Raw genomic sequence first — 24,646 nt, forward strand, 5'->3', positions numbered from 1 at the left:
ACGGATGTGCGGCGCGTGGACCAACCACGAATATGTGGGGCAGAAAGGGAGGAGACGACGATACCGGAGACAGACAGGTTTCATGTACAAAGTGCACCAACTCTCAGCTGTTCAACTTATCTATCATCATGTTACGCGGAGGTGTTTTAAGTTCAAGTAAAAAGTCCTCGTGAAGGTAGAAGAAACGGTGTTTAATGCGCAGCGTTTTAAGGGAGGGGAACCTTTCATCCTGCCGCATTTCCACACGGACTGCTGTCACACCGGGACCGTAAATACACCGTCGTCGCTTTTCCTGCGGTGCAGCAGAGATGATTTAAGAAAGATTGTCACCTGTTTCAATGACACAACGAGGTGTTTTCGGCACAGGTGAAAGCAGAGCCGTTAAGTTCGCTGGTCCCGGTGTCAAAGTGTGACTGTGTCCGGAGATGGAGTCGTGTCGGCGGACAGGACTCAGCGGGGTCCTGTGCTCCCTGTCTCTGCTGTGTGTCATCCTGGACATCCAGCTGGACGGTAAGACAGGCTTTACCTTCATTAATAAGTTATTTAAAACTCAAATACAGACGTTTGTGTGCTTTTTAAACTTCTGTGAAGCAGTTAAAGTTTCCTCAGATCTGCCCCGGGATGTTAGCTCACCGGTCACGGTGTTCCCGCCCCTCCGGACCAAAATAACAACCGGCCGCTTCATTATTTCTCTAATAATAACGATGTTTTGGCTTTAAAGCAAAGATACTCGATATGCTTCGCTTGGGGACACTCTTGTAAAATGACAGGGGGCCAGGGGACAGTCCACAGAAGCCCCATACACGTTTCTAGGATTTTAGGACATTTATAGGATTTAAAAACCTCTCTCCAATTTTAGCATGTTTCTACGATTTTAGGACTGTTATAGGAATTTTAGGACCTCTCTCCAATTTTAGCACGTTTTTACGATTTTAGGACATTTATATGATTTTAAGACGTCTCTCAATTTTTGCATGTTTCTAGGATTTTAGGACATTTATTGGATCTAAAGACCTCTCTCCAATTTTAGCACGTTTTTACGATTTTAGGACATTTATATGATTTTAAGACGTCTCTCAATTTTTGCATGTTTCTAGGATTTTAGGACATTTATATGATTTAGGATCTCTCCAATTTTAGCACGTTTTTAGGATTTTAGAACATTTATAGGATTTAAAGACCTCTCTCCAATTTTAGCACATTTTTAGGATTATAGGACATTTATATGATTTTAAGACGTCTCTCCAATTTTAGCATGTTTCTTGATTTCAGGACCTTTCTAGGATTTTGCATGTTTTTAGGATATTTGGGGTGATTTTAGGACATTTCTAGGATTGTGGGACTTTTAGGATCTTAGGATGTGTCTAGGATTTTAGGACTTTTCTTGGATTTTAGCTTGCTTGGATATTAGGACCTTATAAGGACTGTAGGACGTTTCTTAGATTTTAGGACATTTCTACAATTTTTCGATGTTTCTTGGATTTGGATCTTAGATTTTAAGACCTTTCTAGGGATTTAGGATGTATCCAGATTTGTAGGACAGTTTTAGGACTCTAGGCTGATTTTAGGACATTTCTAGAGCCCTTCTTGAGTTGAAGGAAGCCTTGGGTTTTCATTGATGTCATGCATACAGGAGTGCAGAGTTTGATGCTTTTTACATGATCTAGTTGGTGCAGATCGTTTATTTTGGAGGAAACTTTACATGATGCAAGTCTCTCCAAAGTGCTGACATGCATAAATACATACAAACATCTTAAGATACATTATGAACACATTTATCAGCCTAAACTTAAAGTACAACACATGTTTATAATATTTGGAGTCAGTTTGACGAGTTGTCATTTCCTCGTGATGATTAATGGATACTTGAATCAAAATAGACTTGGCTTTGAATTTCTATTTCACTCATTTGAAATCTAATGAGCAGCATTTGGTTAAGTCTGCACCTCTGATTTCACCCTAATAAACTAGGAATATAAATGATAAACAGGTGTAAACATTCATTTGTCCTTTGACTTACTGACTGACAAAATTCAGCCATACCTCTGTGTGCGGTTATAATGTTGTCGCCATCTCTATTTGTCAGCGATATATTTCTAGCGAGGCTCAAGCGCCGTCTTATGTTACAGGTGTCTTAGGGGCGACTCATGTCGAGATCGAGCACCACTTGGAGATGGGCCGCAAACTTTTGGCTGCAGGTCAGCTGGCCGAGGCCTTGTCCCACTACCACTCTGCTGTGGGTAAGTTTACACACACACACACACAGACACAGACACACATTTATACTCCAACCACTGGCCGACATTTTCAGCCTGTCTCTGCTCCAGTAATGTCCGTAATCATCTGTACTTCGGTACAGGCAGAAAGGTTTGTTTTGTACAATAAGAGTGATGTTTGGCACCAAACATTTTCACAGAGGGCGACTCTAAGAACTACTTGACCTACTACAAGCGAGCCGCCGTGTTCCTGGCGATGGGAAAATCCAAATCTGCCCTGCCAGACCTGACTAGAGCCATCCAGCTCAAGCCCGACTTCCTGGCTGTAAGTTCACCTGATTACGACCACAAAAACAGTCAGTCTTAAAAAAAGAGTGGATTGTGTTTTGAGTGGATTCATGTTTCAAATTACCGGGAATATTTAGCATTGAAATTCTCCATGGAAGTGTACTGGAGTGAATAAGAATAAAATGTAAATAAAGGAGTTATTTGCTCAGGCTTTTATTTATCAGGTGCAGATAGAAACAAACATTTTACGAGATTTGAAGAGACAAAATAGTAAACCTGTCTAATAGAAATGGAAAAATGAACAGTTTAGTTAAGCTGAACTTTAATGAAATGTTTTGACTCATTTAACATGAAAAAATAATAAATAAATATATATTACCTGTTCTGCCAAACTCCTTTCAGGCCTCCATATCCCTCCATGAACCTTTACCCTGCCAGACTCTGGTTTTATGTATTTTTCCCCAAATAATAATGATAATAATATTTTATTATTATTATTATCATTATTAATTTTATTTATTATTGTTTTTTTAAAAAAATATTTTGACAAAATTTTCAAGTTTACCTTCCCTTGAAAGATATTCAGAAAATTACCAGAAATGTACCAACCTGAGGCATACTTCTAATCAAAACATGCCTAATGGCCAACACTGTGTCCAAATCGCACACCCAACATGTGTACTTTTGTTCAACATACTTTTGTTCACGTAAACGATTTCATTGAGATTTACTGACCTTTTGCAACCCTAGCCCTCGTTACATGTGCGTCTCATATTTTTTTCCGTCTCTTGAGTCTCTTTCTGTTGTGTGTTTTCAGGCCAGGTTGCAGAGAGGGAACATCCTGTTAAAGCAGGGCAATACACAGGAGGCCAGGGAGGACTTTGAAGCCGTGGTGAGTTTAAATTCTAAATCTCAGCTTCTGTATTTGCAGCTTTTTACCTGAAACTGACGTTTGACAAATAAACGCATCTGCTGTTTCAGCTGCAGCGCTCCCCAGACCACGAAGAAGCTCAGGACCAGCTGATGAAAGCGAATGAGCTGGAGGAGCTGCAGGAGGACGCTCATGCTGCGTACCACCAAGGAGACTACGGCGCCACCATCAGCGTGCTGGAGAGAGTCATTGAGGTGAGCGTCGGCTGTGAAAAAACTCTCTTTCAATAATTTGCACACGTCTGACTCTTTATAAAAAGCTTCCATCTTTTTTCAGATCTCTCCGTGGGATCCGGAGTCGCGGGAGCTTCGTGCAGAATGCTACATCCGGATGGGGGATCCACAGAAAGCCATCCAGGATCTGACGCCGACCACGAGGCTACGCAACGACAACCGCGCCGCCTTCCTGAAGCTCAGCTTGCTGCACTACAGCCTCGGAGATCACCACGAGTCGCTCAAGTGAGCTCTGTCGCTGGAATAAACAAACTACGCCGATTTAGTCATGCAAATGTGGCAGATTTCCATCTCGAGAGCTTGTGTTTGACGTCTCACCTGTCTGTTTGTTTGCAGTCACATCCGAGAGTGTCTGAAGCTGGATCAGGACGATAAAGAGTGTTTCAGCCACTACAAACAGGTGAAGAAGCTCAGCAAGCAGCTGGACGCTGCAGAGGAGCTCATTCAGCAGGAGAGGTCAGTACTCCGAAATCATGATCCTCTGAAGGTATCTAACGCCTAAAGTCTGACACGCTTTCACATCTAAAGACAATCTGAGCTTCTAGTCACACGCTGTAAGATTTTGCAGAGACTGGGGATCCACAGAGTCAATATTTTCAAGACTAGATTCCTTTAGAGATCATTTCCAAACCTGCTGCAGGTGGAAATTTACAAGAATGAAAAACTGGTAAACATTGAACAAACAGAAGCAGCTTTTGGCAACAGCTGCCCTCATGTGTGTGCATGAGGGCAGCCGAAAAGAAAAAGATAAGACGCCGCAGAATGTGGACGTAACCAGCGACAAACCAGCTTTTCCTGCTTTTCCACATTTCATTTGCAAAAAGACTTTAAACAGACTTAAATTTAAACAGCTGCTCACATGTTCAGATAATGTGAGTTACAGCTGGATACAGTCCTGCTGGAAATTATTACACCAAACTCCCTTTAAGAAATATGACGTTTTAACAATTCCTCACATTTCCACAAAAACACGTAACTCTAGAAGCTTAAGATAAAAGGCGTCACATGTCAACAGTATTTTTGTCTGTTTGGCATAAATATAATCTATTAAAAAATAAAAAAGTATTTACAAACAAACTTTACATTTGCATTTTGTCGCCTCATTTCATCATCAGCCAACTCGCAGCTTTAATTTAGTAGTCGGTTTCTGGGGGAATGAGAGGCAAGCTGTTTCAAAAATTAAGATTTCTCATTAAAATAAGAGTAAGTTTATAGATCAGAAACACACTTTTCTCCTCTTTTTCCACAGAACGAGAGAACCGAAACTAAATTTTACTGTCTGCCCGGTTTGCTGCTTCTTGTTTGGTGCTGCAGAGAGCGCAGCTGTTGATTGTTGGCAATGTTCACTTCATTGGAATTCACCACTTGCATGAGCCAAAACTCGAAACTTTGATATTGTTAAACATGTTTGATTTTGTCGGAGCGTCAAGTTGAGAAAAAGACAGTCTTAAGACAAACACCAAATGATCTGGATCACTGGAGCGTGCCACAGCTCTAAAACTCATGCTTTTATTCTGAAATTGGAAATTTATCTGCAACTGTGAAATCAATTGAAAAGTTGTGAAAATATGCATTGTGTCTGAGACAGATAAAGTCAGCCTCAAAAAAAAAAAATCAGTTTGGATAAATTGATATATCAACACATACAGTTAAATTTTAGATATAAAGATCAAATTCATGAGCTGCATGTTGCTTGTGACTCCTGTTCGTTTAATATCTTGATACTCAAAAAAGAAAAACCAGAAAAAGTGTCAAACACTTGCATCCTAACTACCAAATAAACTAAATATCCTCTTTAAACACAACCAGGTACGAGGAAGCCATCGATAAATACGAATCAGTGATGAAGACGGAGCCTAATGTCCCACATTACACCAACCTGGCCAAAGAGAGGATCTGCTTCTGCCTTGTCAAGGTAAGAGATAAGTAATTAAAACTCCAGAGTTGGATCTCTAAATGATGTATTAAATGCAAAAAACATTTTTAAAAATGTGAACATTTTCTCTGTGATAAATGGTACGTGATGTTTATTACTCACTGAGATTTTTAAAGTTAATGGGAGATTAGATTTTCTTTTTGACGTCGCTCAGAGTCGACACACTGTCTCTCTGTCGTGCCAATTGTAGATAAACTTGGCTCAGGAGGCCATAGACGTGTGTTCAGAGGCTCACCAGAGAGACCCCCGCAACGCCAACGTCCTCCGAGACCGAGCCGAGGCTTACATCCTCAACCAGGAGTACGAGAAAGGTAAAAGTCTCCCTGCAGTCCTCAGTGACATTAACTGGCCTAAACTGTCCGCCTCTGTCAGAGTCATCAGCTCTGTTTGTAAAACACTGATTTAACAGGAAGAAGCAGTCTGTGATTTTAGAAACACACACTTGTATAAAGAAAAATCTTGCTTTCGCAGACACATTTTTAAAAAAATGTATTGGGTCTACTTTAGAAAATTCTCCATAGTTTAAAATCTTAAAGCTATTATAAATCATCAGACTAAACACAGATTCAGAGGGTTAATTAAGACTTGAATAATTCAACCCTCAAAATAAAAATGCATTTATCGTTGAGATACGGTTATAAGACACTTGTGATAAAGATACGTAACGCAGGTGGGATATTTTGCAGGTTGACAATAAACATTATTTCCGAAAGTAACATCAGTGCACTGAAATGTTAATCTTAAATTTGATGATTTCTAAGTTACTGAAAGCATCTTTTTCTGAATTTTGTTCTCTTAAAAATTCTCCCGTCGTTCATATTGGACACATATAAGCTGATACTGATATATATCTGTGATTGGTCGATTAAATCAGCTGATCGTTCATCAATAGGGCTCTATTATTTACCTTAATGCTGTTGTTATCATAGATTTTTATATTTGCACTTTACCGCTTGTTTTTAGGTTTTTCCACACATTCAGACAATAAATATGTTTCTTTAAAAATGTCTTTTAATGTCTTTTTTGCTGCAGCTGTGGAGGACTATCTGGAGGCGAAAGAGTTCGACGGCGAAGGCGACCGCATCGATCTGAAGGAAGGGCTGGAGCGAGCGCAGAAACTGCTCAAAATCTCTCGTAAGAGGGATTACTACAAGATCCTCGGAGTCGGCAGGTAACCGGGCCAACCAGTTTTATCACGCGGCGTTTCATCCGGATCACTTCAGATAACTCCTAACACACTTTATTTTTCCACAGGAATGCAAACAAGCAGGAGATCATCAAGGCGTACAGGAAGCTGGCGCAGCAGTGGCACCCCGACAACTTCCAGTCGGAGGCCGAGAAGAAAGAAGCGGAGAAGAAGTTCATCGACATCGCGTCCGCCAAAGAGGTCCTCACGGACCCGGGTAAGGAGCTCATCTTCACTTATTGCACAGTTTATCTTTTTTATTGCTCTTTTTAATCTTTTAGGCTTTTTGTTTGTTCTCTGTACAAACTGTACACGTCTTATTATTACTGTTGTTATTTTGCTTTATTCCTTTGTATATGTATATTTTTGCATTATTTTGCCCTTTTTAACGAATATTTCATTCAGTCGCTGCTCTCTTATTTGCTGCTGCAACAAAACAGTTTCTCTCACGGGATTAATAAAGTATTTCTATTCTATTGTCTTTATAGGAATTTAGGAAACATGTGTTCAGAGTGACTAAATATGTGCCACGGCTCAGAAAAGTGTATATTATGCATGGATGGATTATTATTCTTATTATCGTTTTATTTATTTATCAGTCAGAATGACCTTTAAGTTTTTCCTGGAAGTATGTGCAAAATATTTATAAAATAACGGTGAGATTCTTCGTCCGGTTGCATCTTTTTAGTATCGTAAATGAGCAAATGTTCACAGTATGATGATCATTAAATAGCAAAATTATTGTATTTTTTGAAGGACCGTTGGTCCGTCTGGCGTCCAGTCTCGTAGATACCAGTTTTTGGCTGCTTTAGCTTTAACGTCACATTTTCACGCTTCAAATAGCCATTTTAAAGGAGTAGTTACAAATATGTGGAAATGTGCTCATTAGTTTTCGTTGTCATTGTCGTGCTAGAAATGCGGCAGAAGTTTGACGCCGGCGAGGATCCCCTGGACCCTGAAAACCAGCAAGGTGGCGGCGGCGGAGGAGGGCAGGGCTGGCCGTATCACTTTAACCCGTTTGAGTCCGGCGGCAGTTTCCACTTCAAGTTCCACCACAACTAGAAGACGACTTCACGAACACGAGGTGGGCTTTTGGGGACTTTTGATCTATGACAGATTTTTTTGGAGAAGTCTTCCTCAGAGCGTCAGCTTGGACACGGTTTTGTCGGTTACTTGAACCTTTTGATTTTTAAAGCAGCGGGGATTTGAGCTGTACAGTTTAAAGAAACTCAGACTTCTAGCCACTAAAACTGAGGATTTAATCGTGGCTGCTGGTGAATGAACTCGTCGTCGGGTTGAAGAAAATGAAGTCTTGTGTCCGCGCTTGAATGGAAAGGTGGTGGTTGAACGCAGTCGATGCGGGCGTCTGCTCTTATTAGTCGTTTCTTTCTTTGTGCCATTCTTTGAAGCTTTTGTCAAAGGACCTTTTTTTTAAATGCAGTAGCTTCTCGGACAGGAGGACCGTCAGCGTGTTGCTTTCTGCTCGCAGTTTTCTGTTTACTGATCTCTATATTTTTGACCATGTCAAACCTTCTCTAGAGATTTTGATACATCACGACGTCCGCACGCATTTTGTTGAGCTCTTACATTAACGGTAAGTAGGTGAGACTTCAGCACTATTAAAGGAAACTTTTGGGTGTTAAAGTTTTGAAATCCTATGGATCTGAAATCAGTGCCACTCCGTGTTTGTTTAAATTTTGTTGTAAAGAGTAACTTCAGTATTTTTCAACCTGGACCCCATGTTTTTGTGTCTAAATAACTAATGGAGATGACATTTTTTGAAATTGATCCAGTTTTGAGCAAAAGTGCTGCGATGTAATCACTCTGGGCATATTTTCATCGTCCACTAAAAGTGCTTGTTTTTGCCACTGACAGGCTCCGATTATTATTATTATTATGAGTGTCTGACAACATTATGGAAGGATCCCTACAGAGTTAGACTTTTTATTTAAAAGAGTGAGATCCTTTTTTGAAACCGAAACCGCCACAAAAGTGTTGTCGCCAAACCCACCAGACTCCATTTAAATAAACAGTGATTTTAGCGCGTAGAGACAGCATATTTCCACATCTTATTTTGTAAATTAAGGGTTTACTTCAACCAAACTAGAATTGGTAATCATTGGAACAGTGAAAATACAAACCGAGACATTGTTTGTATGTTTTATTTTGTTTGTGTCGACTTTGAATGAAGTGTTTTTTACTTGATAAAATTACTGTTTATTTGTATGGAGTCTGGTGGGTTTGGCAAATGCAATTTCAGGGCTGTTTTTGGTTAAACAAAAAGCATCTTAAGGGTTCTCATGGTCATGGAAAACCCAAAAGGTAAAGGAATTTCACAATCACATTTTCCAGGCCTGGTAACGTCATGGAATTATTAAAAATCATTGAAAGTTTGGGAAAAGTCATTGAGTTTTGTTGTGTGTAATGAAAATGTTTCATTTATCTTCCATGGATAGCCCACTATGTCCGGTAACATTACCGCAAATTTATTTCCTGTAGTTAGCGTAACATAGCTACTGGTTAGATGTAACGTAACATGGCTGTAATTTGGGTCGATGTTTTGTTTATCATTTCCTCATATTCTCGGTTTGTAACATAATTTCTAGCTGAAATTAATTTTGAATCTGATATATTTGAAAAACACCAGTTAACTCTAAACTCTTTATTTGAAAAAAAGTCTGTTTCTGTAGGATCCTTTTTATAATGTTTTCAGACACTTACAATAACAATCTGAGCCTGTCAGTGACAAAAATGTGCTTAAAGTGGACGTAAATTGACGCAACATAATTGCCCCAAGTTGTTACATTGCAGCCTCTCACTCAATACTGGACCAATTAAAAAAAGTTGTTCCTGTTCGTCACAAAAACATTAAAAAGAGGGTCCAGACTGAAAAAAAACATACTTGACCTTTAAATTATAATTCATTTTCAACAGTTATGTAATTGGAAAAACGTGTGAATTCTGTATTTGGGTGAAAATATTGTATCTTCAACAGACTTTTAATGAAATATCATGTTCAACTGGGAGAAAAAAAATTCAATATTGTGGACAAAAGTGCAGTAATTCTCACCTGAGTCCAAGGTTGTAGTACTTCTCTTCCTTTTTGCTCATTTCAAAGCGAGTCTTTGAAAACTTGCACTTTTACCCTTTTTGTCTGAAAAACCACTCCACATCCTCTCCACTCCTGAAATGTCACTGCGGGCTTTATAAAAGCCGTTCAAAGACTCTTTACAAAACCAAGTGTGTCTTCTATGGTTATCTGAAAGCATCATTTAGGGAAAAAAAGGTCTAACAAAAAGAGCTGCGGCTGGCGTGTTGCAGTAGTTACAGGTCTGCGACGTATTGTATGTAATTCATAAACAGTGTATTTGTATAATAAGCCGTGAAGTCGCAGATAAAATCCTGATGTAACTTTGTAAATGAGGCTCCAGTTTTACAGCCAGGAAAAACACAAATCTGTTTAAAATGAACAAACTGAGACGACTTTATCTTAAAGATTTGACTTTTTCAGTACAAAGTAAGTTATTTTGTCACTGATAGTTTACAGATAAGGTGACTTTGATTTCTGTCTTCTGCTCGACTGTGTGAACCAAATGTGATCGGCTCTTTGTATTTAAATCGACTGAGTGGGACATTTTTTTCTGGGTTTTTTCTTTTTCGGGTTTTCTGCTGTTTGTGGCATCGATTTTACTGTTGCCAGACTGAATCAGCTGACATGCCCAAGCATATTAAAATATTGAAACAACATGATTTTGTCCTAATTTCATGAATGCAAGAGTCCGCTGCAGCTACAGGCGTTTGTTTGAGATGTTTGTCTTTAGATATTTGACCTCGAGTTTGACCATTTAAAGACATTTTTCCTAATTTTCTCTAACAGTAAAGGGTAATTTTGGCATTTTTCAATCTGGACACTATTTGCACGTTAGTCTAACTGACTAATGTGAACAACATTTTTAAAAAATCTGGTTCAGTATTGAGCATTTGGGGCATGTTCACACCGTCTATTTATGTCCTTTAAAAGTGCTTGTTTTTGCCACTGACAGGCTCACATTTTTATTCTAAGTGTCTAAAATTGCCATTGCCAATTCCACCAGACTCCATTTAAATTATTAGTAATTTTAGCGTGAATAGAGCCGGCATATTTTCACTTTAAACAGGGTGAAATCGAGGTTTATTTAAACCAAAGCAGACTCTGTGACTGTTGGAACAGAGGAAAGATGAATTAATGGTTTTTTGTGTTTTATTTTGTTTCTGTTGACTTTGCACAAAGTGTTTTTTAATGATGATAAAATTACTGTTTATTTAAATGGAGTCTGGTAGGTTTGGCCATTGCGGTTTTGGGGCTGTTTCTGGTTAAACAAAAAAGGATCTCGCTCTGTCTCTGTGGGGATCCTCGGATACTTAAAAATAACAATCTGAGCCCGTCGGTGACAAAAACAAGCACTTTCAGGGGACGTAAAGTGACGACACAAACATGCTGAGTGTTTACATTGCAGCCTGTTATAGGTTGAAAAATACCAGAATTACCCTTTAAGAGGACTCCACTGATTTAGCATTGCACTCCTGTGACATTATCAGACTCACTTTGGAGAGTTAACACAAAAAAGGATCAAAATTGATGCAGTCTTTTTTAATTCCACACATTCTTGGTTTTAAATCCTGCACATACATTTACCACATTGCTGGTGATGTTACGTCATTTTAACTCCAGACTCTCAAATGTTTTTCTTTTTTAAATTTGTAGTCTTCTGCCCCAGCTGAGTCAATTAATAAAACTTGGCTGCAGCTCCCTCTAGAGGCTCAAAAGGGTTCATACAACCTTTTTCAAATACACAGTTGTGTCCTTCGAGGTTTGTAAACAGACTTTAATGTGTAAAATCAGTGTAGTTCTCCCCGATACATCAGCTTTCTATCCATTTTTGTAAATGACAAACACACACGGTCTCAAATACACAAGCAAAGACGTTCACTGTACACAGCACTGAAACACATTTCCACACACACATCCAGCTGTTTGCCCAAACTGTCTCACACACACACACACACACACACACACACGGTGCACTCAGTTTACACACATGCTGTATGATACAGCCGCCGCTGCAAACGGACACATCTTCAAGCGTAGAGGGAATGGCTAAATCCAGAGTACGGACACAGGAGTTCTGCATCTGAGGTGAAAGTGTCCTCGAGTGAAGATGTCCACTGTCCTGTGAGCTCGGCCGGCTCTCTGAGAGACAGTCACACCGAGTGTTGTCCAAACATCAATGGTTCGCTCCAAATCCTTCTTCCAAACTGTCCGCCTCCACCTCGATGGATACGACGTGGTGACCGGGGATCATGGCCAGGCCCAAAACTCTGGGCTCGCCCTGGGAGAATGTGTCTGAGGACAAAAAAAGACAATTGTACAAACAAACTGAGTTTACAGTGTGTTTTTTAAAGGTTCATCATAAAAGATGTTGCTTGTTGTGCATCCACCTTCGCACTTTCAGATCGCTCATTTTTTTTCAAAGACACTATTATGGGAAATAATTCTTAAAGATGCAAATGTTCCATGATTTATGCCATTTAACTTTAGTAATTATTCCCACTTGTATGTGTAATGACATTATGTTAAAACCAGTGAAAAGGACACTTTATTATTTAAAATTTTCAGTTTTAGATATTTAAATGGCATAACACAGAAATTAAAAGTGCAACAAATGACTGTAAAGCATATTGATGTTTAAGAGTATTTAAGACCTTTGACACCTGAGCGAACCGGTTTAATTTCTTTTTAAAACAGGAAAAAAGGCAGTGAGTAACTAAAAAGAAAGAAAAGGTGAAAAGAAAAATAACCTTAAAAAAGAAGAAAATTACTTAAATTACTTAAATTAACAACAGCACCAAAAAAAGGAGAGAAAAAAATGTCTTGAAAATAAATTATTCTAATTATATATTTATTCAAGAATTTATTTGAGCTTTTTCAGGTCATTGTGTGTTTTATTATTATTATTATTATTATTATTATTATTATTATTTACTTATTTATCTATTTTTAAAAAACTTTTCTGTGTTCTAATTTTCTGGATTTTTTCCTGTAACTTTTACCAAACTGCATGCTATTTTTTCAGGTCACTTCTTATACAGTTGCTCTATGCCTTTTCCTTTGTTCTTGCAAGGTTTCAAAGAGTTTAATTGGCAATCCTAAATCTTAAACTCTGTCTAAATTCACTTATGTTTTATAGCAATAAATGGTGTTTCTTATCTATGTGGATATTAAGCTTTGAAACTGGTTTCTAACAAAGCCTCCTGCTAGAAAATAGACCTTTAATTTCATCCCATCAGAGATGAAACAGCTTGTAAATTATCTGTAAAAATACCATGTTCCACAGACATAAGGATGCAAAGCTTCAGTTTTATTTTGCACGGTGAGACAGGTGAGTCACTGTCTCCTGTCCTCATCTACCTGTGGATTTGAGGAACTCCTGAGCTGACCCCAGGATGACGTTACAGTCTCGGTCCGTGCAGAGAAAAAGCCCCACCAGAGTCCGCCCGTCTGTCATCCGGATCCTCATGTTCTTGTTCAGGAGCCCCTCTAGTTTCTGCCGAGCCTGAGAGGACGAGGACACCTCAGACTGCTCCTAAAAGTGGACAGACACTAAAGGTAAGACACTGAACTGACACTGAATTTCATAGTGTTCAGCATGTGACACGTTTAAGTTCGTTATTATTAGTATTAAATACATTCAGGAAACTGTTTGGTGATTGTACAAATAAAAACACACGTTTAGATGCTAAATTAAGTAGCGTCGCGTACAAATATTTGTTATTTATAGCAAAACAAAGTGTAAACAGTTAGCTAGTTCGTTAGCCGCCTGCTAACGTTAGCTCCAATTGAAGCCTTGATTATACCTGAATATATTTTAAATTAACACTTTTCTCTCCGCTACAAGTTGTCACATAGTGTTAGCAGTAATGTAAAATACTGAAACATAAAAGAGAGATACACGAACATGTGTCGAAGGGCCATTTTCTTCAATCATTGTTGCCATAATAACCTCTTCTTCTTCTCCTGCATTTACGGAGCACTTTGTTTGACGGACCGGCGAAACCGGAAACGCGTTTTTCTTCTTAAAGGGAACGAAACCGTCAAAATATCACACGAAATTTTAATTAAAATAGTTAAATTTGGCGTTAAAATGTAACATTAAGTCAACACAACTTCGGTGGCTCATTACATTTGAAAGAGGAGGCACCAGACAGCGGAGAGGAACCAATAAATGTAAGAATTTTTAGCTAAAATTGCCATTTTCACAGTTGACATTTAGCATCAATTAGCCTTTTTTTTTTTTTTTTTGCATTTTTGGCATTTTTCAGTCAATGCTGTTTGGCGGCAACATTTCTGGTCCCCATGAATTACTTACTCCTGTTTTCTTTAGGTTGTGTCGAATATTTATAATTGAATTTGAGATTAAGGTCTTTTTTATCACATAAACACAGAGTGACACTGAAAATAACTATTTTATGTGTAAAAGTAAAACAAGTAAAATACTTTTTTTTAATCTCTTTTGCTATCACTATAACATCACAACTCGATAAGTAGTAAAAGAGAAAAAAAATCATAAAAGTAAAAAAAAACAAAAAATAAATAAAATAAAACTTTACAGATCACGCTGAGAAGGAAACACTATACATATATTAAACAGGACAGAGTTTTGATTTTTAATCTTGATGAATGGCTGAAAAGTTATTGAAATATTCACCTTTTTTTAATATTTACTGAGGTTTTTTCTTTTCTTTTTCTGAGTTATATTTGCGAGATTTTACCATGTCCCCAGCAAAATAGTTGACGTCCATAAGAACAATTAGCCATTACAATAAAAAATACTTAAAAATGTTCCACAATGTTAGGTTTGTAGAGCAATATAAGGCAAAGATTTTATTTTAGTGCTTGAAATTGACAAATATGTTCTTCTGAAAGTTGTTTGAACTAAACGTAGTGATTTTAAATCAGTGCCTCCGTTTACAAAAAGTAAAAAAATAAATATGGTTTTTTTAATTTCTCCTATTGCCATTTTAATGCAGGAACTGTGTTGAGCACAGACTGTGAATTATTCCTGGACAAGACAAGTTAAGACAAAACAAGACATAATAAGTGATTGCAGAGCAGACTACTTTAAACCAGGGGCTGATATAGATCTTAAAAGATGTATTATTTTACAATAATTAAATATATAGCATTAACTGGACAAAATGAGGACATATTTACAGCTTTTCTCGTCATTCGCCAATTTTGACATTTTGTTCCCTCAGGTCCCGACCCACGTTGATCCACGGATTGAAGTGCTGGAGGACGGGTTAATGGTACAATGACATCTTGACATCACAGTGCTACAGCTGAAGTGAGTAGCAAATGCTGGACTGCATCCTTTTTCTTGTTTTTTTGACTCTCACAGAGCAGCAAAATTGTCTTTTTTAGCATTAGGTCAGTTGATTAAAGTCTTTTTGAATTGTGGCTCCTTAACATGAAGCAAAGGTATATGTCTGCTCTTAAAGACCAGCTCAACTCAAGTGATTTAAGGTTTAATTTATTCAGTAACAGACAGGGAAAAAAGAAATTAGGAGCAAAAATATGAGTCAAATGTGTCATTTCTAGCTGCGACTGTGCCACCAAAACCAGGTGTTTTTTGTATGAAATTGTTGGCATTTATACTGGTAACTGTGCCACCAAAGCTGGGTGCCACCAAAGAATTTTGCAGCATCTCCGTTCTGTTTGTTTAACCGAAACTGGGTGTTTTCATGTGTGACATTAGAAGTATTTCCAGCGGCAATTGTGACCCTTTTTAAAAAAATTTTTGTGAGACAACAGCAGCGTATCTAGCCACAATTTAAGGACCAAAAGCAGGGTTTTTTTAGCAAGACATTGATGCCGTTTCTAACAGCAAGTTAGGCACCAAAAGCAGGTGGTTTTTAGTGAGAAATTGGCAGGATTTTAAGCTGCAGTTATGGTGTTAATACTGGATGTTTTTAAGCAAGACATTGGTGGCATTTCTAGCTGCAACTGTGCCACCAAAACTGGGTATTTTTTTTAGCATTTTTGTTTCAAACTGGCCGTATTTCTAGCAGCTATTGTGCCACTTTAGGCAGGTGTTTTGTAATGAGACATTGGTGGCATTTCTAACGGTGGTTGTGCCTCCAAAGTTGAGTGTTTTTTAGCCAGACGGCAGCATTTCCAGCTGTAATTGTGCCAAAAAAACCTGGATGACTTTATTAGACATTGGCTCCATATCTAGCTGCGATTGTGCCACCAAAACAGGGTGTTTTATAGTGAGACAATAGCTGCATTTCTAGCTGCAGTCGTGTCACACTGAGCATGTGTTTTTAGGAGAGACATTGGTTGCATTTCCAGCGGCAAATGTGCCACCAAAACATCATCTTTTCCTAACCATAACCAAGTGGTTTTTATGTGTAATCATAACAGGTTAACCACAGTGTTGCTGAGACATGAAAAAACAAAGTTTTTAACATTTAGTTCTATAAAAATGTACAAATATACATATCCATGATTTTTAAAAGTGCCAGCATTCATTCTGGTAATTCTGTTGCTGCACTACATGTCCACTATCTCTCTGTTTGTGTCACGACCACCTCTTTGCACTTCAGCCTCTGGACTGTAGGCAGTCAAAAAAAGATCTGTGGAGGTTTTTTTGCAGAGATTTTGATTGAGACCTTGCTAGAGCCAGAATAAAAGATTCAAAAGCAAATTAAACTGCTGAAATTTGAAGTCTCAGAGGTCAGAAAAAGCCTTAATTGGAAGCCAATAACCGGCTCACGCAAGACTGAACACAAAAAGAACATGTCATACTTTGACTTAAAACACTTTGCTGGGATTTGAAAAGCTAACTTTCTCTCCATATCTGCCGCTGCACGAGCATTATTTAAGCATTATCTGCTCTCAGGGTCGCCTCGGTTCAGACAGCTCAGCTCTGAAAAGGAGCGCAGGAACCTTCCTCTGTGTGTCACACTGCATAAAATCTGGGTTAGCTACAGCGCAACACCCAGGGGAGGCGCCTTTCCCTCTCATCCTCGACATGTCTCCCTGCCAAACGGACACACGGGGTGTCGGAGGGGAGAGGAGAGGGGGGCCACAGCACAGTAGTGCAGTGTGTCAGGGCCTGCGGCATATCCTGGCTCGTTACATGGTGAGACACATGCACAGTCATGGCCACAAATACCTCAAACGCACACACATGGATGCTGTGGGTGAGAGTATACAAAGCACACACACTCACATATGCACATAAACACACAGCCAGCCAGTCAATCTGGAAACAGCAGACACCTCAGTGGCCAGAGGCTCCGCGGGGGGGCTTCCAGACGCACTCTCCTTGCACAGATGCACACACACGTCTCCTCCTCTTTCCCCCCTGTGTGTCTTGCATCGCGCCGTGCCTCTCTTGGCAGATGTAGCCGTTGGATCAGACACTTACAAATTCCTCTCTTGTCGTTTGTGGGCGCGGGGAAGCCGAGCCGGAGCGGTGGAGGCACCTGTTGCAGCAGAGGGAGCAGGAGGTGTAATTGAAATGCTTGTTTACATGGTATGCAGTTATGGGTGTAAAAAGCCAAAGCTGATGGAGAAACAGACAGAATGCAAAGAGGATAAAAATATAAAGAAATAAAAATGTTGCAACTCTTTGCTGTTATTTTTTTTGATGGAAAAGGCAGAAAACGATCCAAAGTGATCACAGGAATAAAAAAGTGATTAAATTCACTCAAAACATGAGCACAAAGTTGCTATTTGTCAGATTGCTACAGATTTGTCCATAATGCAGCTGTGGGTTATTTTATAGGTTGAATTATTTTAGTTTCAGGATACAATACGATTTTATGAAAGCATAGACTGTATAAAATAATAAATGTTGGACACTGTGACGTGTCACATTGGTTTGTGAACTCCCGGTTTGAAGCCTCGAGTTTAGCATTTTAGCTGTCACAATCTTTGATTTTTGGAGATTTTTGGAATTAGCTGAGGTGGAGCATCACAGACTATCTGTCACTCAAAGCAGCCAAGCCCCTCAATGATACTTAGGCGTTATGTAATATTTCATACCTTCATACCTTCCTGAAATTTCAGCAGGGTACGGAGACAGTATGAGCGTGCTGCGCTAACACGGAGGCTGGGCTCTGGTGGTGCGTGCTGTGCACTACATACTATGAGTTTAATTATTAATTAATTTAATTTATTACATTACTTAAAAAACATACCTTTAAGATTTCTAAATACCCTGGTATACCAGGGTGCATTATGACATATTTTACATTCTTTTCATTCTTCATTTTTTGATTATTTTGGCTGTGTTTATGCACATGGCGTGAATTTTGGCAAGAGTGTGTGTTTTTGTTTAGTCTTGGAATTTCCAGCTCAGCTCCTACAATAAGTCTAAGTTACACTTTGTAAACAAAATAGTTACATTCAGATTAAGTGCAAAAAAATGTGTGATTGAAACCCATTCAAACTGCAGCCACACAGCCATCAGAGCATAAAAACATGCATTGTATTATTTCTGGGTGTCATTCTGGGCTTTTGCTTTGAAATTTGTAATTCTTATTATTTTCCACTTGATTTTGTCATTTTTTAACATATTTGGCATATGGAGAAAGTACATGCTATTTCCACTAGGTGCACTGTCACAGTCAGTGTTGCTGTAAATCATTGATATATCCCAGGCTGTGATAATATTTTTGGAAAAAAATTACTTAGCATGTAGTGTATTGAAAATCTTTCACTTTTTATGTTTTTTTTTTCATCTAAAAACACAGTGGCATCATGACACAAACCTGGCATTTAAAGGGTTAAAATTTTGAAAATTAATGAATATTTAATTTTTCTGATTAGAAATGCTTTTGGTTAAAAAAAACAAGTAAATGAAAGTAGAGAATAATATTAATGTATAATTTTTTTCAAGCTTGATTTTTAAAGCACAGATTGATGTGATTGTGTCTAATATTAAAGCGGGCCCTAAGGGTTAAAATTCAATAGAATTTGGTGGTTGAAGGTCAAAGGTCAAGTTCAGTGTGACCTCATGAAACATGTTGTACTTTTCACACAGATACATATTATCGTGCATCCGTATCTGAAGTGAGCGTATCTGTTTTCATAGCTAAAGGAGGTATAAATGAGCTGTAAAGTTCGGATGAATTGATTTCTGAGTATTGACAGAAAGCTTCGTCCGTGTCGGTATTTAACGTTTTGCATAAATGAGCCTTTACTGCTAATAAATTGACCTTTTCTGCATATTAAGGAAATAGATTCATTATTGTGAAATGTTGCTCTGTTCCCTTTTTTTAATAGTAAATGCATTAGATTAGTTAAATGCAATGAAATCAAGGCCATGTGAAGTGTTAAACACATGTTTTCAAACACTGCCTTTTAGTCTAAGAAGTTCATCGGGAGGCAGACGTTTCAATACAGATAATCTTTCATATTTTATCAATAGTGCCGCCGGCAGTTTCTCTCTTCTGACTATGATTTGGCTGTGAGGTTTTAAATATGAAAACACGGAAATCAGTTCGCATTTCAGCACTTCCAGTTCCCTCATGTGTAAGTCAGTGGGTTTTTTAATTGTTTTTTTGGTTAGAATTTAATAGAATTTTTGACGAGGGAACAAGAGTGAAGCAAATTTCCACGTCAGCCTCCAAAAAAATGTCATGTCTGGGACACTTTGTAGATTAACTGCAACAAATTAAGTTGAATTTATTTAAATCAAGGCCACACAAACCGTTAAAACACATATTTTTAACACATAGGTTTTTTTTATTAGAAGCTCATCAGGATGCAGATAATTTTTCCACGTTTGATCACCATCGGTTTCTCCTGTCTGACCCCGATTTGGGCTGTGAGCTTTTGAATGTGAAAACCTGTATTTCAGCACCTCCAGTTCCCTCGTCTCAAAATCACCTTTTTTTTAAACGGCTTTTTTGATGAGGGAACCAGGGTGCACTTTATAGACGTTTGCTGCTTTGACAGAACAAATTCAGTTATGATGCAAAAGGTTGCACATTTATATTTATATCCCTTTTTTTGAAGAATAACTGCAACAAATTAAGTTGAATATCAAGGCCACATAAATTGTTTAACACATGGGTTTCTTTATTTTTTATAAGACGCTCATCTTGATGCAGATCATTTTTCATATTGTAGTCATTGCGGTACTGTCAGTTCTGACCCCAATTTGGTTGCGAGCTTTTGAATGTGAAAGGCAAATCAAAATTCCTTTTGTCAAAACAAAAGTGCCCCTGAGCAGCCGCTGAGGGCTGGCTGGGGTTGAGGGATTCCCATGGCCTTACTGCCATCCAGCCCGCTGCTGCTGCTGCTGCTGCTGCTCGGCACATTTTACACCAAGAGTTCACAAAATCTCCTGTGTTGGTTTTAAACCTCTGCAGCGAGGCTGGATTACTGGCTGAGAGCTGTTTAATATGGTGGTTTATAAAGGGGGGGCTGCAGTTTGCATATTGTGAATTGTTTTCATCCCCACCACAAGTAGTTAATTTTTAAGCAATACAATCTGATGTAAGTCTGGGCATGGCTGCGGCAGATTTTCCCAACCCCCCTCTCTCTCAATCCCTCCCCAGCACTCACACTCACACACACACACACACACACACACACACACTGCTCCAAAATATTTTTTTATACAACGGTGGGGGCTCCGGAGAATATAAGGTGGCCATATTTGATAGATTTGTGTCGGGCTCTGCAATGCAGAAAGAGAGTTGCGTGATCTTGCAAGAAGTGACAGTGACACCACGCGAGTGTGTCGGATTCGTGACTGATCCGGACTTGGAGGGGGAAAAGAGAGGAAAGGAGGGAGGGGGGGCAAGACAGAAAAGAAACAAACAAGTAACAATGTAACTTACATGCAGTCACACACCCCTTTCTCTTGTAACAATGTGTACGTTTTTAAGGAGGGAGGGGGCGCGCGGAGGGAGAAAGAGAGACGGAGAGAGAAAGGAGGAGGGGGGTGCGTTCTGAAATAATATAGTCAGCCATTTTTTATGTAAGGGGATTTTTTCTTATTGGGGGGGTTGTTAAAAAATAAATATAAGAGGGCGGCCATCTTTGTTGCTCTGCCTAGTGTAAAATATTTCAAAACGCCCCCCACTTTTTTCTGTGCCGATTTGAATATTAAATAAATATCACACATTCGGGGCAAGAATACGCTTTTTTGAATACAAGGACGGACCCAATGACAGGAATATAATGTCCTCTCCTCTCCGGTCCTGTGAGGAAGACGAGGGCATGGTGGTTAATTCCGAGGGAGGAGATTTTGATGAAGAAGACGACGACGACGGAGACCTAGACGAGAACGCAAGCGACATAAACTCGCCGGCGGCGCCTCGGGAAACTGCAACACCAGCCGCGCCAGGTACAGTAAAAAAGGAAAAAACTGGCGGACAAGTCGGGAGCGCGCACACGAAATAAAAACACACTTAACTTAAGCGGTTAAATTTTTTGGAGAGACGGTGTGTTAGGAAGCAGCCGGAGCCCGCAGTTTGCGCCCCGTGTGTCGGTGCTTCTCCAGCTCCAGCACGGTACAGTACACACCAGCGAGTGCGCGCAAATGCAAACTTAATAGTTCTTAAAAAAACATCTTTCACCACCTTTACCCTTTAAAAGCATACGCACCATCTAGTTATTGCACCTATGTGTTCTTATAGGTGCCATATTTGCACCTATAAGAGAGAGAAAAAACACAAGAGCGCGCTTTAAAACTCCAGTTTGCAACAAAATGCCAAAAAAGAAAAAAAAAATCTGCACAATCTCTCCACTTCCTCTACACCTCCAGCACATCCCAACAAAGTTTCTTCTCCAGCATCAAAAGTTGCAGCTCCCTTAAATCCAAATTTGACAGCTCCTAAAATGCATGATTTAAAAATAATCATGGTATAATAAGGTCGCCCCGGAGGGTTAAAGAAAAAGCTCAAAGCAGGGACTGGAAATCATGGAATCCCCTAGCCGGAGGCGATATATATTTGATCTCAAGAGGAGAGGATGCGTTGTGTTGTGCAGACATGAAAGCACGTTGCCCAGACAGAAACTTGCCCCCCTACCCCATTGTCGCTATGACAGGTCAAAATAGGACACTGCTGCTGCTGCATGCTGCTCACTTCACAGGGCACAGAGGTGGGACTGTTTAGCTCCCTCTATATGTGCACTAATTAGCTACACAACATGTTTCTCAAATGCATTTTTATTAAACACCATAGTTTGTTGCTCCCGTGTTGCAAAAAGAGATGATTGAGTGACATTCTGGAAGTTTCTGTGACAGTGAGGCTGCACGCAGTGAAAGTAAAGGGTGCAGAAAGTAACCTGCAACTATCAAAAATAGCCTTAAGGTTGCAGTTTATTCATTAAAAAAATACATTAAGTAGTTGCTTATTTTATGATGCAATGCACATTTAGCAGAGAAAGTTAGAAGTGCAGATGTCACAGGGGAGAAATGTGAGTTAATACAACAAAAACGTGTCATTTCCTGTGTGAATATTACAGAATTGCATTGCTTTGTCTTTTGAAGCTAATTAGCTCCGCCGCCATGCCGGCTCCAGACAGATAAATTGAGCTTCCCGTCGAGGACCTTAACCCCCTCGCGACCTCCAGCCGCGGCCACAGCGGTGGTCGGGGTCCCCGTGCAGGGATTACAGCGCGGGAGAGAAGTCGTTCCAGTTCACCGCTCCGCACCGTCCCGCTGGCGGCCTCTGAATCACCGGGCCCTGCGTGCGTGCTGCCGCCGCCCCCGGCGCGACTTCGCCGGCTGCGCGCTGCTCGTATACGCGGGAAGGGTTGGTTGGGGTGGGAGTGAGGAGGAGGTGGTGGAGGAGGAGGAGGGGGCTGCTGTTGCTGCTGCTGCTGGTGGAGAGAGCGCTCACCAACAAAGGCAGGCAGACAATAAAATCCGACAGAATGTAGTCTGTATCAAACAGGCTGGTTGCACAGGCCCACACCGCAGCCCATATTTTGGTTATGCTTTAATGCTTTGATGCATTTTGTCTTTTGAAGCTGCTGCTGCTGTCGCTCTGTCTTTTTCTGCTCCAAGCCAGGTCAGGTTGCAGGTTCAATTGCTTTCCTTGTGGTTGTGATATTGCACAGGCACCGTGGGGAATAACTGGCCTGATATTTTCAAATCATTTCCAGTAAAAGCAGAGATACAGTCATGTATTTTAGATGCTCTGTGGCTGAGAGTCTTCTATTATATAATAGGGGGAAGGGGTGGGTTAAAGTAGTTTTATTTCTGCTATTTTAATCGAGTTTAAAAAATATAACCGTGTTTTACACATCAGACCTCACAGATGCTTTTCAGCTTTGTTTACAAAACTGCTTGTCATATTTTTTCTATCATTAATAAAGTAACCCCAGGTAGCCAAAATGACCTGGCCCAGCATCGGCACAAACTCGGCACACGAGAAGAAATAACTTGGGCCGCGTCCGGATGCGCAACTCGGCTAAGACTCAGGATGAATGATGCCCTAGAGTAGGGCCAAATAAGTTGAATAACAAGCCAGAATTGGGCCAGTTTACATGGCCCGACTTGACTGCTGACACTGCCGTCACTGTGACATTATCAAAAATGACCTGCCGCAGGATTGGCCCAAACTCGGCACGCCATTTTTGGTTGCCAGACTTGGCTGAGTCTCTGGATCAAGGAGACCTCAGAATAGGGCCAAGTAAACTAGTCTGACTTGGCAGCCGCCGTCACCGGGCTGTTGTCAAAGTTAACATGGCCCAGCTTTGGCCTAAACTTAGGCCAAAATATATTGAGTTGCATCTGGTTGCCCGACTCTGCTGAGACTTGGGATTATCGACGTCCCAGAATCAGGCAAAATAAACTGACCCAAACTCGGCTGTGGACACTGCCATCACTGGGTTGTTATTGGAAATGAGCAGCTTTGGGCCAAACTCTTCACACCAGGAGAAGAACATATTGTTGTGTGACTTGGCTGAGATTTGGGATCGGATGTTTAAAAAATAATCTGGCCCAGTTTTGGCCCAAACTCGGCGCACTGTAAGAACTAAGTTAAGCAGCGTCTAGTTGCCTGTCGCGGCTCATACTCGGGATTAACTGTCGGGCAAAATAAAATAAACTGGCCCAATTCCAGCCGCTGGCACTGCCATCACTGGGAATTATCCCCATGTGATGGAACCACCAACACCAGCTGTCACATGTACTTACAGCCTCTGACGAACTCCATCTAATTTACCATGTGTCACAATTTAGACAGGGTCAGAGGTCGCAGAGGCCACCGTGGCTATCATGCAGCTTTTGTTGTGTGTAATTATGTTCAGCTGGGATTAGCTCGGTGTTGGGAAGATTATTGCTCATCTGATTCTAATAGCCGTCTCGCTTTCTTTTCTCGTCTAGACGAAGAGCCAGAGGTATCAGACAGAGAGATCCCGTGCAGGAAGAAAGGGCGTCCGAAAAAGAAGAGGGAGGCAAAGAAGAAAGACAAAGAGGGGAAACCGGTCAAAGCAAAAAAACGGAAGAAGATTGTAAGTTTATCATGCCTTTTTTTTTACTTTGCTGGTTATGTTGCAACATAGTAATTGCTTTTTAATATCATTTTCTCTTCAGGACAGCGATGTAGAGAGAGACTCAGACAGAGAACGAGATTACGGCGAGAACTCAGACAGTGTAGCCAGCGACTATGGATCTGGAGAGAAAAAGAAAAAGAAGAAACATAAAGAAAGGAAGGAGAAGAAAACCAAGAAGAAGAAAAAACTCGATGGGGACCGAGACAGCAGTCAGGAGGAAACAACAAAGGTAGAAAACAACACACATTAAAATAATCTTTGACAAGTGTGTTATCTTTGTGTCCTGA

At 39.9% G+C, this 24,646-nt stretch overlaps 3 protein-coding genes across 9 annotated transcripts in view; 2 read left to right on the top strand and 1 right to left on the bottom strand.

Moving 5' to 3' along the window:
- The first annotated feature begins 42 nt into the window (after positions 1 to 42).
- On the top strand, positions 43 to 10,537 carry dnajc3b (DnaJ (Hsp40) homolog, subfamily C, member 3b). Its single transcript, XM_088073693.1, has 12 exons — positions 43 to 510; positions 2,130 to 2,240; positions 2,417 to 2,541; positions 3,322 to 3,396; positions 3,486 to 3,629; positions 3,712 to 3,893; positions 4,005 to 4,124; positions 5,478 to 5,583; positions 5,795 to 5,915; positions 6,637 to 6,775; positions 6,859 to 7,007; positions 7,704 to 10,537. The coding sequence occupies exons 1-12, from the start codon at positions 426 to 428 to the stop codon at positions 7,850 to 7,852; spliced, it is 1,506 nt and encodes a 501-aa protein (XP_087929819.1). The 5' UTR covers positions 43 to 425; the 3' UTR covers positions 7,853 to 10,537.
- An 868-nt stretch (positions 10,538 to 11,405) lies between these two features.
- Positions 11,406 to 13,928, bottom strand: naa38 (N-alpha-acetyltransferase 38, NatC auxiliary subunit). The gene is made up of 3 exons (XM_042512545.2): positions 13,786 to 13,928; positions 13,239 to 13,413; positions 11,406 to 12,173 (listed from the first exon to the last, which is right to left on the bottom strand). Exons 1-3 carry the CDS (start codon positions 13,822 to 13,824, stop codon positions 12,055 to 12,057), a joined length of 333 nt encoding a protein of 110 aa, XP_042368479.1. The 5' UTR covers positions 13,825 to 13,928; the 3' UTR covers positions 11,406 to 12,054.
- Positions 13,929 to 20,431: 6,503 nt separating this feature from the next.
- chd3 (chromodomain helicase DNA binding protein 3) overlaps positions 20,432 to 24,646 on the top strand; it is a 55,669-nt gene continuing 51,454 nt past the window's right edge. For 3 of the 7 annotated variants that reach the window (XM_088073956.1, XM_088073954.1, XM_088073957.1), the window contains exons 1-3: positions 20,435 to 21,198; positions 24,190 to 24,317; positions 24,400 to 24,588. In XM_088073956.1, the coding sequence (XP_087930082.1) occupies positions 21,033 to 21,198; positions 24,190 to 24,317; positions 24,400 to 24,588 (483 nt within the window). In that variant the 5' untranslated portion in view covers positions 20,435 to 21,032. Of the gene's footprint in view, positions 21,199 to 24,189; positions 24,318 to 24,399; positions 24,589 to 24,646 lie in introns of all 7 variants that reach the window. The other 4 variants (XM_088073958.1, XM_088073955.1, XM_088073959.1 and 1 more) reach the window with 3 other exon arrangements.

This window comes from Plectropomus leopardus, chromosome 23 (genome assembly GCF_026936395.1).
Source record: "Plectropomus leopardus strain MGB_pleo_1.0 chromosome 23, ASM2693639v1, whole genome shotgun sequence".
Classification (NCBI taxonomy): domain Eukaryota; kingdom Metazoa; phylum Chordata; class Actinopteri; order Perciformes; family Serranidae; genus Plectropomus; species Plectropomus leopardus.

Coding starts and splice junctions, on each gene's coding strand:
- dnajc3b (XM_088073693.1), top strand. CDS start 426: ATGGAGTCGTGTCGGCGGACAGGACTCAGCGGGGTCCTGTGCTCCCTG. Junction 4,125..5,477: donor GAGCTCATTCAGCAGGAGAG/GTCAGTACTCCG, acceptor AAACACAACCAG/GTACGAGGAAGCCATCGATA. Junction 5,584..5,794: donor TCTGCTTCTGCCTTGTCAAG/GTAAGAGATAAG, acceptor TGCCAATTGTAG/ATAAACTTGGCTCAGGAGGC.
- naa38 (XM_042512545.2), bottom strand. CDS start 13,824: ATGGCAACAATGATTGAAGAAAATGGCCCTTCGACACAT. Junction 13,414..13,785: donor AAAATGGCCCTTCGACACAT/GTTCGTGTATCT, acceptor GTCCACTTTTAG/GAGCAGTCTGAGGTGTCCTC. Junction 12,174..13,238: donor GGAGTTCCTCAAATCCACAG/GTAGATGAGGAC, acceptor TTTTGTCCTCAG/ACACATTCTCCCAGGGCGAG.